Source organism: Ovis aries, chromosome 11, assembly GCF_016772045.2.
Source record: "Ovis aries strain OAR_USU_Benz2616 breed Rambouillet chromosome 11, ARS-UI_Ramb_v3.0, whole genome shotgun sequence".
NCBI lineage: Eukaryota > Metazoa > Chordata > Mammalia > Artiodactyla > Bovidae > Ovis > Ovis aries.
The window spans coordinates 14,503,635-14,518,486 of NC_056064.1; the positions used below are offsets into that span (position 1 = coordinate 14,503,635).

At 43.3% G+C, this 14,852-nt stretch overlaps 1 protein-coding gene across 1 annotated transcript; it reads left to right on the forward strand.

Moving 5' to 3' along the window:
• Window positions 1-1,930: 1,930 nt before the first annotated feature.
• LOC101113085 (protein SLFN14) lies at window positions 1,931-14,793 on the forward strand. Its single transcript, XM_042255407.2, has 5 exons — window positions 1,931-1,984; window positions 3,824-4,890; window positions 6,579-6,707; window positions 8,131-8,845; window positions 11,334-14,793. Exons 2-5 carry the CDS (start codon window positions 3,852-3,854, stop codon window positions 12,166-12,168), a joined length of 2,718 nt encoding a protein of 905 aa, XP_042111341.1. The 5' UTR covers window positions 1,931-1,984; window positions 3,824-3,851; the 3' UTR covers window positions 12,169-14,793.
• The last annotated feature ends 59 nt before the right edge of the window (window positions 14,794-14,852 follow it).

The window sequence follows — 14,852 nt, forward strand, 5'->3', positions numbered from 1 at the left end:
ATTTCGTCATAAACAAGTTGAAGTAGATGGTAAATGTTTGATGGTTTGACTTAGCGGGAAAGAACTGTGTTAGTTTTCTGGGGCTGCTGTAACAAATTACCACAACTTTGGTTGTTTAAAAGAACAAAAGCTTATTCTGTCACTGCCAAGAGTTTGACACAAGTGGGCAGAAATCAGGGTATCAGCAGGGGCTGTGCTCCACTTCCTCAGAAGCTCTAGGGGGCAGTCTATTTGGCTGTTCCCCATGCTTGCTGACACCCCCCACATGTGGCCACATCACTCCAGTCTCTGCCTCTGCAGTCTTTTGCCTTCTCTTTTGTACATATCAAACCTCTCGCCACTGGTGCTCTTATGAGAACACTTCTGGTTTAAACTTAGGGCCCACATGGATAATCTCCTCATCTCAACATCAGTACTTAATCACACCTGTAAAGATCCTTTTTCCTTGTAAGTGAAAGTGAAAGTTGCTCAGTCCTGCCTGACTCTTTGAGACCCCATGGACTGTATAGTCCATGGAATTCTCCAGGCCAGAATACCAGAATGGGTAGCCTTTCCCTTCTCCAGGGGATCTTCCCAACCCAGGATAGAACTCAGGTCTCCCTCATTGCAGGCAGATTCTTTCCCAGCTGAGCCACAAGGGAAGCCCAAGAATACTGGGGTGGGTAGCCTATCCCTTCTCCAGCAGATCTTCCCGACCCAGGATTCGAACCAGGGTCTCCTGCATTCTTTACTCACTGAGCTGTCAGGGAAGCCCTTGTAAGTTAACATTTATAGGTCCATCCCCATCATCACCATCAATAAATGGTGGCCATCAGTCAGCCCTCTATAAGAAACTTGATTCAGTTTAACTAGCATCCCCAAATGAGATAACCGTCTCTTATCTGTTTTATTTTTTTCATTTAATTGTTTTGTAAATTATACAAATGATGGACATTTATTGTAGACCATTTAGAAAATACAGAAAAGTTTAAAAAAAGAAGGAAAGGAAAAGAAATTTGATGAGAAATCATCTGTAATCCTCTCATCCATGATAGCCAAACCTTCATCAATAAGCATTTTTCTAGAAAGGGTCTAGAAAAGGAAGAATAGGAAAAATAGAATATAAGTAAGAACAGACACAGAGTTGGACTGTGAAGAAGGCTGAGCGCTGAAGAACTGATGCGTTTGAACTGTGGTGTTGGAGAAGACTCTTGAGAGTCCCTTGGACTGCAAGGAGATCCAACCAGTCCATTCTGAAGGAGATCAGCCCTGGGGTTTCTTTGGAAGGAATGATGCTAAAGCTGAAGCTCCAGTACTTTGGCCACCTCATGTGAAGAATTGACTCATTGGAAAAGACTGATGATGGGAGGGATTGGGGGCAGGAGGAGAAGGGGACGACAGAGGATGAGATGGCTGGATGGCATCACTGACTCGATGGACGTAGGTCTGAGTGAACTCTGGGAGTTGGTGATGGACAGGGAGGCCTGGTGTGCTGCGATTCATGGGGTCGCAGAGTCAGACACGACTGAACTGAACTGAACTGAAGAACAGACAAACAATTTGGAAGGTGATAAAATAGGTTAATATTGTTCATAATGGACATGTACAGGGCAGCTTAATTTAAAATAGATATAGAGCTTTGAAATGAAATTAACTATAACAGAAGATGCTTGTAGGGTGTATGAGAAAAGACATTCAGCCTTTCAGAGGTGGGAAGTTTTAGCTTTGGCCCTGCACTTGAAAACCCCTTAATTTTCCCATTACTCCTTCATTTACTCCCAGAGGTCAGACTGTGGCCTGCCAATCTGCCTTGTCATGGACTTCTCTTGACTCCTTATCAGCCTTTCTCAGTGGGTCAATGTTGCGAAGTCTTGGGGAGTCTGGCAGAGTTCCTGCTCCTCCCAGGCTGATATCAGAAGGCAACAGGGACTGTGAGAGAAGGCAAACATTCAGACCAAACCCAGATGTGGAACTGAAACAGCAAGAGGAAAAGCAAGGGCATCAGGTAAAAAAAAAAAATGTTTTTTTAATCTCATCCATCTCTTCTCAGCTTTTGTCTGAGGGCATAAAGAACTTAATAAAATTATAGCTCAGGAGAATCTGGTAAAGGAAGATGAGTGAGAAATCTGGGGACATGTGGAGCACATAGATGTGCATCTGGAGCTAGACTCTCAGACCACTTTGTATCTATCATGGTTGTTATCAGCACTCAAGTAACATCCGTGAGAGTATAGTTCTTCTAGTTTAAAAGCAAGTAGATTTGTTTTAGTCCCAGCATGCAGAAGTTATAGGAAGACAGATTATAGCTAAAAATAAGCAGGCTATATATAACAAAGCTGTCAGAAAATAGAAGGGGACTAATTTGAGAGACAATGAGTTGTTATTGGAGGTGTTTAAGCAGTTACTGGAAAGCAATTTGTTGGGAGTTGTGAATATTGTAGAGAGTATTTAAGAACCAGATTGATGGTTAAAATGATCTTTAAAGTAGTTAACCACTACTGTGGTTCTATGATATGAATAGAATCTTACCAGAAATTTCTCTAAGAGCCAGACATTTACATTTGTATTCACAAATGTAAATGTATACCTATGAAAAAAACAACTCATCGGGTTGATTCTGGTTTGCTTGGAGGAAGTGAGAAAGCAACCAAGAGTAAACTAATGGCAGAGGAGGGGACCCAGCCCGCTGGATGCCTGCTTTCTTTTCCTCTTGGTGGATACAAACAACACCCACATAGCCTCTGCTTAGCAGAAATTATGGGGGGTGGGGGGGGGGGTGGGAGAAGAAACACGACTGGGCACGACTGGGCTCTCTTCTTCTTGAGGAAGAATTTTGGTTTGGGTTGGTAAATATTTTATTTTGCAATTAACAAAAACAAAGGAGGGGACGTTTCTGTAACATCTGCTTCTGGGGTGCCAACTTAAATTTAGACGGCTATTTTCTGATCTGGGACGCAAAAGGAGGTTGACCACAATTTAGTAACTATGTCTCAAAGGCTCATGTCCATTCCCAGGTCTTAGAGGTTCCCACAGGCAGAACTACTAGAAAGCAAGGAAAACTGTTCCTACATCACACTGTATAAGAAATGTACTTTTAGAAGAATGTCTGAAGAGCTTGAAAGATTTCTGCATTTGGTGTCAGTTGGCATTCTTTCAGGAGTAGAATAAAGCTTTTTTAAATGTATAAAATAGCTCATAGAGAATACCAAGTTTTATGTTTGTTTTTATAACTAGATCTTGTACACCACATATACTTCAAAGCTATACTCTCTTGGTTCTCTATTGTCTTCTTTCCCCTTTGAATTGTAAATAGGAGCATCTTCTGATGGCAACCATTTCTGTAAAATTTGTTTAGCTCCTGTAACAATCCATGCCCTTTATATCTGGGCTCACTGTTGATGCTTCCTGATTTTAAATGAAAAACAGCTAAAATTTTCAACAATACAATTTTTTCCTCTATGGTTGAATATTACGCATTTAGTTTATGCTCATTCATGCTGGGAAGCCTAAGGTCTTGACAAAGTTGGGAGAAAACAGTGGACTCTGACCTAGAAGAGTGGGATAGGGGCATGGGAAGGAGGCTCGAGAGGGAGGGAATGACTATATACAGGTAGCTGATTCACATGGTTGTACAGCAGAAACTAATACAACATTGTAAAGCAATTATACTCCAATTAAAAAAACACAGTGATATCAAAGATGATTTCCAATACTAAAATCTATCTCCAAGAATTTACAGCTTTGAAGAAAATTTTACAATCTCCGGAATTCATGTTAATATTGAAACAACATTTCTGTCCTAATTATTTATTGGAACCTCTTTCTGTCATTGTTTGTGACGCAGAAGGGCTGCTGATGTGGAAAGCCTCAAGATGGAGACGGAAATGCTTTATCCCGAGATAACCGTAGAAGTGGGCAGAGTCACTTTCGGAGAGGAAAACAGGAAGAGGATGACCAATAGCTATTTGAAAAGAACTGAGAACTCTAGAATCATCCAAGCGACGTGTGCACTGTTAAATTCTGGAGGGGGTGTGATCAAAGCGGAGATTGAGGATAAAACTTACAGTTACCGATGCCACGGACTGGGACATGATCTGGAAACTTCTTTTCAGAAGCTCCTCCCTTCAGGTTCACAGAAATACCTTGACTATGTGCAGCAGGGACGCAATCTTATGATTTTTGTGAAGTCATGGTGCCCAGATGTTTTCAGCCTAAGGATCTGCAGCTTGCGCTCCAATTTATATCAGAGAGCTGTGACTTCCACCATCAATTTGAGTGCCCACAGCGCCCTGGAGCTCCTCCTAGAGAAACAGTCTAGAACCCAGAGAGGAAGATCAAAGATGCAGGAGCTACATTCTCAGAAAGCTCTGGATAGATATATGCAGGAAGAGGAAGACATGAGGATGAGTGCCTCAGAATTTGTTAAAAAGGATAAGCTTGTGTATAAGGAGAAGCTCAACTTCACTGAGTCCACACACGTCGAGTTTAAAAGGTTCACCACCAAAAAGATCATTCCTCGGACTAAAGAAATGCTGCCTCATTATGTCTCTGCATTTGCCAACACCCATGGGGGATACCTAATTATCGGGGTGGATGATAAGAGCAAAGAAGTGTTTGGATGTCAGGGAGAAAAAGTGAACCCTGACTTGCTAAAAAAAGAAATAGAAAACTGCATAGAAAAATTGCCTACATTCCACTTCTGCTGTGAGAAGCCGAAGGTGAACTTCACTACCAAAATCTTAAATGTATACCAAAAAGATGTCCTGTATGGTTATGTCTGTGTGGTCCACGTGGAGCCCTTCTGCTGTGTCGTATTCACAGAAGCCCCGGATTCCTGGATCATCAGGGACAATTCTGTCACGAGGCTGTCAGCTGAGCAGTGGGTAACCATGATGCTGGATATTCAATCAGGTAAAGCAGAAGAGAAGCCATTGTTCAATCAGGAGGCAGAAACTTCTGTCTTCATTTGGTTATTTGTCCAGGTAAAGAATGGGGCTTCCCTGGGGGATCAGCCGTAAAGAATCTGCCTGCCAATGCAGGAGACGCAGGTTCGATCCCTGGGTTGGGAAGATCCCCTGGAGAAGGAAATGGCAACCCACTCCAGTATTCTTGCCTGGGAATCCCATGGACAGAGGAGCCTGGCGGGCTACCATCCATGCCATGGGGTGGCAGAAGAGTTGGAAATAACAGCAACTAAACAAGAAAAGAACAGAAATCTGCCTTTGCTTACGAATCTTCCCTCTTTAAGGGTGATTTTCTATATTTTTAGTTCCAAAGACTCAGAATATGAACTGTGTGAAGTCAAGAAAAGCCTGTATGTCATCAGCCATGAATTTATGAAAGTTCCTTTTTAATTTTTCCTAAGCTTTTAAAAATAACATTCTTTTCTTAAAAGTTAACATGTATGTAATAGGAAACCAAAAAAATACAAGAAGCAAAAGCCAAAGTCATTCATAATCACAAGCAGTTTACCGTTTGATGTATCCTTTTTGGTCTCATTTTTACACACTGTAGAGGTCTGCTGAAACAAATTTGCAGGCTGATATTCCTACACTAAAACATTCATCTTTAGTCTCTCTAAAGGTGATATTTTAGAGAAATGCTGTTTAAGAATAGCTGTCCACTAGTCCTTTCAAGGGAACCTTGTTGACAAATTTGAATTGCTTCAGTAACATTAGGAACCCATATCTTGAACCACTCTCAGGGCTGGGGGCACCACCAAGTGGAGAAAAACTAAGAACTTACGCAAAAGGAGGTGCTGGGGAAGGGGGTGTGGGAAGAGGACTTTGTGTTTTCACTTCTTTTCAGTTTTGCTAAGCATCAGCCCTGGCGATTTCAGATCGGCCCATAAAAGACTGATAGGCTGAGTGAAATTTATCAGTTTGCCTCCAGCGTCATTTAGTTCCAGATTTTGTAAAAAGAAGCTTGGATCAAGACTTGAGTGATTGTATTGGACTATGCTTTCTCTTATCTTAGATTAGAGTTTCCTTTACAGACACACACACCAAACTAGAGATTGTACCACTTTTTATTTTTCTAAACTTGGCAGGGGTGCAATGGGGGGGGGGGGGCGGGGACCTTTAACAACTATCACAATATAAAAAAAATTACTGTGCTTACTTAAAAAAATTTTTTTAGGCATGCTGGACCTTAGTTCCTATATTGGACCTTAGTTGCCTGGCCAGGGATTGAACCCATATCCCCAGCATTGGAGGCGGAGTCCTCACCACTGGACTACCAAGGAAATCCTGTGGTTACTTTTTCTGCCATCCCACCACCACCACTACTAGAAACCTTTTCTGTTTAGGGGTGACCTGGAACCAGAGTATTAGAATTGGAAGGAACTGCAGGGACCACCTGCTCACCCTTACAGGATAGAGAGGAGAAATGACTTGTCTGAGATGAGTTACAGGTGACTTAGAAGGTGCATGGCCCTGTAGGAGTCCCGGACCTCCTTCCTAACATGCATGAACTATTGACAGCGTAGGAAGAGGGCGGGCAGCCCAGGCATGGCACATGTCATACGTCAACTGTAGGAAGAGCAATAGAAAAGTTCTTTATCATCTAAAATGATGCTTTGTGGGTTTTTTTTTTTTTAGTTCCTTCCAATTTGGAGGCTGACCACAGCCTTCACCTGATTTCATCAGCTTCATCTCCCCTAAGAAGCCTGTCATATCCCATCAAAGTTCTAGAATTTAAGGAGGCTCTCCAACAGCACCTGTTTCCAGGTATTCCTTCTTGATTTTAATTGAGGGGACAATTTATTCCCTAAAATTAAGTCGCCGGTGGGGGGTGGTTGGTAGCAATGCATCCCAGACTTCCTCCTTGGAGAAGATCAGATGTAGGCTCAGCAGACACGATGGTCCTGAACCAATACACATGGTGAGCTCTTGTTTTCAGTCATTAAATCCACCCTATACTTCTGTGTACCTTTGGGCTTCCAATCACAGATAGCTTTTTTTCCCCCTCCGAATATGAGAGAATAAATTTGAGAGAACTGCTCCCCTGGCTTTCCAAGGCAAAAGGAAGTGAGCCATGGCAAGAGTCCAGGCAGAGTCTAAGGCAGAGTTTCTCAACCTCGACCCTGTTGACATTTGGATTAGATAATTCTTTTTTAAATCAATATTTTATTTTTAATCGGAGGATAATTGCTTTACAATATTGTGTTAGTTTCCGCCATACATGAACATGAATCAGCCATAGGTATATACATGTCCCCTCCCTCTTAAACCTCCCTCCCACCTCCACCCCATCCCACCCCTCTAGGTTGTCACAGAGCCCAGGGTTTGAGCTCTCTGCGTCCCTCAGAAAATTCCTGCTGGCTCTCTATTTTACATCTGGTTTGAGGGAGGCTGCCCTGAGAATTGGAGAAGGCGATGGCAGCCCACTCCAGTATTCTTGCCTGGAAAATCCCATGGACGGAGGAGCCTGGTAGGCTGCAGTCGCTGGGAGTCGGACACGCCTGAGCAACTTCACTTTCACTTTTCACTTTCATGCATTGGAGGAGGAAATGGCAACCCACTCCAGTATTCTTGCCTGGAGAATCCCAGGGACAGGGGAGCCTGGTGGGCTGCCGTCTATGGGGTCGCACAGAGTCGGACACGACTGAAGCGATTTAGCAGCAGCAGCAGCAGCAGCAGCAGCAGCCCTGAGAATTGTAGGAAGTTTAGCTGCCTTTCTGGCCTCTAGCCACTAGATGACAGTAGCACCTCTCCAGCTACAAAAAGTCAAACCATTTCCAGACAGTCCCAAATACCCTCCTGGGGTCAAACTTGCCACAGGTTAAGAATCACTGTTCCAAAAGGAAAGTTCTTAGTTTCCCCAAAGCATCAGTTTTCTTTCTCCCTCTCTCTCTCACACACACCCTTAACAAGAAGTACCTTCCTAGAGTTACTGGGTCGTTAGGGTTGAGGACAGAGTGCTAGAAGGCTGCTCTGTGAAGACCCCTCCCTGATTGCCCTTGCCTGCATGAGAGCTGTCAGGAACAGGGAATTCACAGCCCTGGCCTGTGAAGAGGAGGTGCTTTATTTGCAGATAAGGAAACTTATCCTAGTCACAGTTCCGTGGCTAGGCTTACTTCATTATGAGGTCGTGGGAATACTTAAATGTCCTTTTATAAATGTTAGTAACCTCTATTCCTTGAATTTTCAGTGACACGGGAAAAGATTCAATTTAAACCAGAATCCCTCTGTAAGAAGCTCTTCTCAGATCATAAAGGACTGGAGGAATTAATGAAGACACAGATAGATCCTTGTTCTCAGGGGTTTGTGATAGTTTCCAGAAGCTGGGCGAGTGATGTCGGCTTAAGGAAGGAGCAGTATGTCCTGTGTGATGCTCTCCTAATAGCGGTGAATAGCCCCCCGGTACTCTATACCATCTTAACAGACCCCACGTGGACTGGGGGTCTGGGGTATGCCCAGAACACTGCTCGTCAGTTAAAGCAGAAACTGGGAACTGTTGGTGGTTACACGGGGAAAGTGTGTGTCATTCCGAGGCTGTTGCACCTGCCCGGCACACAGTGCAAACCCAGAGAAATCGCCTTGCGCTATCCCCAACCCTACAGGCTTGCTGATGAGGACGAAATGGAAAAATTGTTGCAGGCACTTATCATGGTCTCGCTGTGCTCTCGATCCCTTCTGAGCGACCAAGTGGGCTGTGAGTTTTCCAATTTGCTCGTAGTGGAGCAGTGTGAGTTGCTTTCACAGAGCCTTCAGGAGACCCGAGAACTGTTCGTCCACTGCTTTCCAGGAACCAGAAAGACAGTGCTGGCTATAAAGATCATGGAGAAAATTAAGGACGTATTCCACTGCAAGCCCAAGGAGATCCTCTATGTTTGCGAAAGTGACTCCTTAAAGGATTTCGTGACGTAAGAACCTCACTAACTAAACACAATAAATATATTTAGTCAGTCTTTCAACAGCATTGCACCAGTAATCTGTGTCTTTAGTGTAAGATTGTGTAATGCCTTTGATGCATACAGGTGAGAGCCCAAACTATGTGTATATTTGCAAGTGATCAAGCAGCTGAGCTAGAAAAGAGCACTTTGCAGTGTTCACGCTTAAACATCTCATCAATTAGCCACATAGGCATAATTTTCAGTTTGTAGAACTAGAAAGTTTTCCCCACAGTCTACGGCCTTAAACTTAAGAAAGGCTGACACGAATCCATCTTGCTTCACATATGCTTTCTGCTTGATATTTAATGTTTTAATAGGGTACTGATATGCTTTCATAGGGTATTTCAGTCAATTAGACATTCTACCTAACACGAACTTGATTTTAAATGCTGTTTGATTTCATTTATAAAATATTTTTATGTGTTTGACTTATTCTGATTCAGTCATTTTAGAAACCATGCACGTTTGCTTCTGATTTAAATTTTTAGCTTTCAGTTTAGTAAAAGAAATTGGCTGTTTTACTAAAGCGCATGAGGGCTTTTCGTTTGTGGTTTGTTTGACTTATTTCTCAAGCTAATCTTTTGTGAGCACCATTTATATGCTAGATGCAGTGTACGTTTAGTGTTAGAGGAGGAAAATATGTTGAAGACCTTGCCGTAAAGCCCAGTAAGACAGACAAAGAGAAAAATAAGCAATGGGAATGTTGTATAATTAGTATGATAGTAAAGATGTGCTTAAACTTAGCTTAGGCTGTAGTTTGGTCAGCAAATACTCTCCAATGAAGGACATCCTGACTTCTTTTTTAAGAGGTCAATAGGAGGAGTGCATTAATTGGGGGCTCTTTGGGCAAAGGACGCAGCAAATAGAAAGGCATGGAGATGAATCAGAATGGTAGGTCTGCCTGGAGCAGTGAGGAGCTGCGGGTGTGTGACAAACGATGAAGTTGGAAAGGAGGCAGATGCCAGATAATGAAGGATCTTCTAAACTGTGCTGAAGCTATGTTCTTTCTTATGCTTTATAGGTAAGTTTTAAGAGAACCCCAGGCAAAAGCCAAGTTAAATTGAACAAGTATCGATGAGCACAATGTGAGGGGGATACAGAGATGGCTAAGAATCAGCGCTTTTCTTCAAGAAGTCTACACTGTGCAAACTGAAAGAAAAGAACTTGAATAGTTGTGACTCAGGGGTTTGTGATTCTGGACAAAGGGATTAAAGCCCCAGGGACTACATGTGCAAAATCAGGAAATCTGTAGGGATGGGTGATATGACTTGAATCTAAATTAGAGGAGGCGATAAACAACTAAAAATTTTTAAGTACATATATGCATGTGTATCTATTTATATGATATAATATACTATAAATGAAAATTGAGCTAAGTAAGTAGGATGGTAGCTTCATGGAGGCATAGCCCTGTAGACTTGGTACCCTACCTAACATCCTGACACGTCATGGAACTCAGAAACCTCTCGACGCTTTCCTAACCAAAATCTAGAGAGGCTTCTGGCATTGTACTAAAAATAAGTGGGAAAGGAGGGTTTTCTTTAGAGGAACTTATAGGAGCCCATATTTCTTTTTCATATGAAAATTATGATATGCCTCTAGGCGACTGCTTATCAGCTCTAAAAAAGATAGAAAGTAAAGAAATAGTAGTAACAAGTGTAAATTCATTTTGAGATTTCCCTTAGATATAAGGAATTTATCTTTAGGGATTGTTAAGCAGTAGAAATGGACTGTAGTAGAAATAACAAAATCTTCTACCTGAGTTCATTTTAAAAGTCTCACATGCTGATTTAACTTGATAGCTCCAAGGATTAGGGTTTGCAATATGCATTCTGTCAGGCTTTCTAGGTAGCTCAGTGGTAAAGAATCTGTCTGCCAAGCAGGAGACACGAGTTTGACTCCTGGGTCAGGAAGATCCCCTGAAAAAGGAAATGGCAACCCACTCCAGTATTCTTGCCTGGAAATCCCATGGACAGAGGAGCCCAGCAGGCTATAGTCCATGGGGTCGCAAAAGAGCTGGACGTGACTTAGCGACTGTGCGTGCATGCTAAGTCACTTCAGTCGTGTCCAACTCCATGAGACCCTATGGACTATAGCCCACTAGGCTCCTCTGTCCAAAGGATTCTCCAGGCAAGAATACTGGAGGGGATTGCCATGCCCTCCTCCAGGGGATCTTTCCCGACCCAGGGATGGAACCCCCATCTCTTACATCTCCTGTATTGGCAGGCAGGTTCTTTACCACTAGTGCCACCTGGGAAGCCTGACTTAGTGACTAAACAACAATTGATGTCAGGAGCCTTGTAAGAAGAGCATTTTTGTAGTATTCAGGACACTGCTGAATCAGTGAATCAGCTTCTGGATGAGAGCCAGTCTTGAATGCCAATCCAGAGAGTCATAAATGCATGGCGTTCCTTTCATTTTTATGCCTGAAGCCCTATTCTCTCCTTCCTCCTTACAGCCAGCAAACGACCTGCCGAGCTGTGACCCGGAAAACCTTCATGGGAGGGGAGTTCCCAAAGATCAAGCACATAGTGATGGATGAAACTGAGCATTTCTGCAGTAAATATGGTGACTGGTACATGAAGGCCAAGAGCATCACCCACCCAAAGGTGAGGGGTGCTGGAAGTGAAAACCCACACCATGGGATTCTCTGGCTTTTTCTGGACCCTTTCCAAGTCCATCATGGAGATGGCAACGGCCTTCCGCCTCCATCTGCTCAGTTTCCTCGGAAAACAATCACCAGCGGGATCCACTGTGCTCTGGAAATAGCGATGCTCATGAAAGAAGAAATGAAGAGGATCAAGGAAAACCCTCACCCCAGCGTGTCTCCAGACACACTGGCGGCGTTCAGGGAAGCTTCGTATGAAGAAGCAATGCGTGCCCAGGCTTTGCCTGGGGTGTGTGAGACAGAGACTAACTTGACCACAGAAGAAATTGCGAGACACGTGGCAGAAAGATGTCACCACCTGTTCCAGTGTGGCTATCTGCCCAGAGACATAGCAATTCTGTGCAGGAGAGCAGAGGACAGAGGACGCTATGAGCTTGCACTGCTAAGAGCAATGGAATTATTTGAGACCTGTGGACCCACAAAGGTTGTGTTCAGCCAGGCCTCTGGTGTTCTGGATGGTCACATTGTTTTAGACAGTATTCAGCAGTTTTCAGGCCTGGAGAGGAATATTGTGTTTGGGCTCAGTCCGGAGTATGCCCTGTCAGAGGAAGTTCATAAGCTCTGTTTTGCCTCGAAAGCCATCAAACACCTCTACCTGCTTTATGAAAAGAGGGCAACCTTCTGAAAATTATTTCAAACAGTATAGGAAGGGACAGAGAGCAGAGTCTCCCTGCTCCCCAGCAGGTGGCAGCTTCGCCCTTTCATCTGTCACAAGCGAGGACATCAAGGCTCGGTCAGAATAGCATGGAGCCACAGAACTGCCTCCTGGCACTGGGCCTCCATTTGCGGGGTCACTGGTCTTCCCCACTCCCCTCCACTTCTTCCCTGGGACTTATGATGGGTCCTTTGCCTCTGAGTTTTCTAATCCAATCCAGCTTTCATCTTGTCCAGCCACAGAAAAGTGAAAGTGAAAGTGAAGTCGCTCAGTCGTCTCCGACTCTTTGCGACCCCATAGACTGTAGCCTACGAGACTCCTCCATCCATGGAATTTTCCAGGCAAGAGAACTGGAGTGGGTTGCCGTTTCTTTCTCCAGGGGATCTTCCCAACCCAGGGATCGAAACCGTTTCTCCCGCATTGCAAGCAAATGCTTTTATCACCTGAGCCACCAGGGAAGCCAACAGTCACAGAGGTGCTCCTTACATACAGAACTGATTTTGTGACATCCCTGCTAATGTATCTCCAGGGCGTCCCTGAAGTCTTCAAGCCAAACTAATTTTTAGGGCTTCCCAGGATAACACTCTAACTTACTCGTCGAATGCATCCTTCGTTTTAAGTCCATCTTCCAGTGTTTCTAACCCACCCCCGCCTCACTGGCTTATTTTGGAGGTGGAGTAGGGTGCTCTCCAAGCGTAAGTCCAGGAGAAAGTGTGGATATATGCTTTTGGCTATCATTTCAGATAAAGCCCATCAGCTTTCCAAGAGGCGGGAGAGCAGGTGGGTGGGGCTTAGAAAAGTGCTCTTAGCTGCCTCTCTGAACTGCTTGGGTCACCAAGGCAGCCAGTCTGAACCTGACAGTCGTCAGCTCTCCTTTCCCTGGATTGAACAGAAGCTTCCTCTGCCTCCTGTTGCTCCAACTACCTACTTCTGTTTGCCTTTCCTTGGGGGCTTCAGGGTACTTTTAAGTGGGAGAAAAAAAAATTCCACAATTAGTTAGTTTTCTGTTTTCATTTTTTGGGTTTATTTTTGGCTGCATCGGTTCTTAGTTGCGTCATGCGGAATCCTTCACTGCAGCGCAATGGACTCTCTAGTTGTGGCCCACGGGCTCAGTAGTTGCGGGGCGAAGACTGAGTTGCCCCAAAGAATGTGGGATCTTAGTTCCCAAACCAGAGATCGAACCCACATTTCCTGAAAGGCAGGTTCTTAACTACTGAACCACCAGGGAAGTCCCAGTTAATTCGTTTTTGATGAAGCAAGAGATACGAGTATGTTAACATTTGGAGAACTGAAGGTGTGTGAATGCTCTACAAATAATTTAAAGAGTCAAAAATGCAGGAAGAACTGGGGGATGGAGAGAATGGGGACTGCTAAATTTTAGTCGTAAGCCTCAGCGCCATTTGACTTTCTGGACTTTAAACTATTTGCATACATTGTATAATTTTTGATAAAATAATTTATTTTTAAAAAAGAATCAACTGCTTTAAGGATTGCACGTGAGAGTCTTTGTCAGTACTATGCAGAGAGTTCGGTCAAACTTAAAGTAGAAGGCCTAATCCAGGGGTTCTCAATCCTGGCTGCTCTTTATAACCCTCTGAGGAGTTTATAAAAATATCAGGTACTTCCTTGGTAGTCCAGTGGATAAGACTCAAGCGCTCCCAATGCAGGGAGCCCAGGTTCGATCACCCCTGGTCAGGGAACTAGATCCTACTACGTGCTGAAACTAAGAGTTCATGTGCTGCAAGTGAAGATTCTGCACGCCACACGTGAGACAAGGTGCAGCCAACTAAATAAAAACATAGAAATGAATAAATATTAAAAATAAGCCAAAACAGTCATCAAGTCAGACGTCAGACCAATTACATCAGCATCTCTAGGCATGGGCTTGGACACTTCATAAAAGTTGTCCAAATGACTCCACTATGCCGCCAGGGCTGAGGACTCGTGCACGCTTCCTTCTTCTGGTCTGTTCTTTCTGTCCCCAAGTGTATAGGTACACTTTTCTCTTCCCATTAGATTGTGAGCCCCTTGAGAGTAAGGATGGCACTTACACCTCTTTAGTTCCCCCAAAAGTAACTAGTAGAGTGCCTTGAATATGGCAGGTGCTCATTAATTATTTATTGAATGGACTTGCTCCTTTCAGAAAATCAGAATCTACTGGAACAATGCTTCTAGTCAATAGAATGAATATCTGATTTTGGAGACTTCAGAGAGGTCAGTGTGGAGAATAATTAACACTGCCATAGTGAAGAATTTAAGAGAATAAAGGAATTTAAACTGTTTTTAGGCAAAGGTCCATGTTGATGGAAGTTTGTTAGATTTGAGTTTGAGATTAGGAATTGACGGGGACTAAGAACAAATGGCTAACTTGAATGTACTTAGAAATCTACATTTTTCTACAGACCCTTAATATAATAGATAAAACAGTTCATTTGGTCAAATAATATGCCTGCTATGAGAAGCTTCTAAAACTTACTTTAATAAAGAAAAGTAACTAACACACATTGTAAATCAGCTACACTCCAATTTTAAAAAGGTGATTCTATTATGTAACTTTGAGAACTGGAGAAATGCAAAATAAAAGGTTCTTATCAATTTGCTATCTAGGCAAATTATTTTTTCAATTTTGCTTATTTATCTCTATTCTTTGTTGA

Coding starts and splice junctions, on each gene's coding strand:
- LOC101113085 (XM_042255407.2), top strand. CDS start 3,852: ATGGAGACGGAAATGCTTTATCCCGAGATAACCGTAGAAGTGGGCAGA. Junction 6,708..8,130: donor CCAACAGCACCTGTTTCCAG/GTATTCCTTCTT, acceptor TTGAATTTTCAG/TGACACGGGAAAAGATTCAA. Junction 8,846..11,333: donor TCCTTAAAGGATTTCGTGAC/GTAAGAACCTCA, acceptor TCCTCCTTACAG/CCAGCAAACGACCTGCCGAG.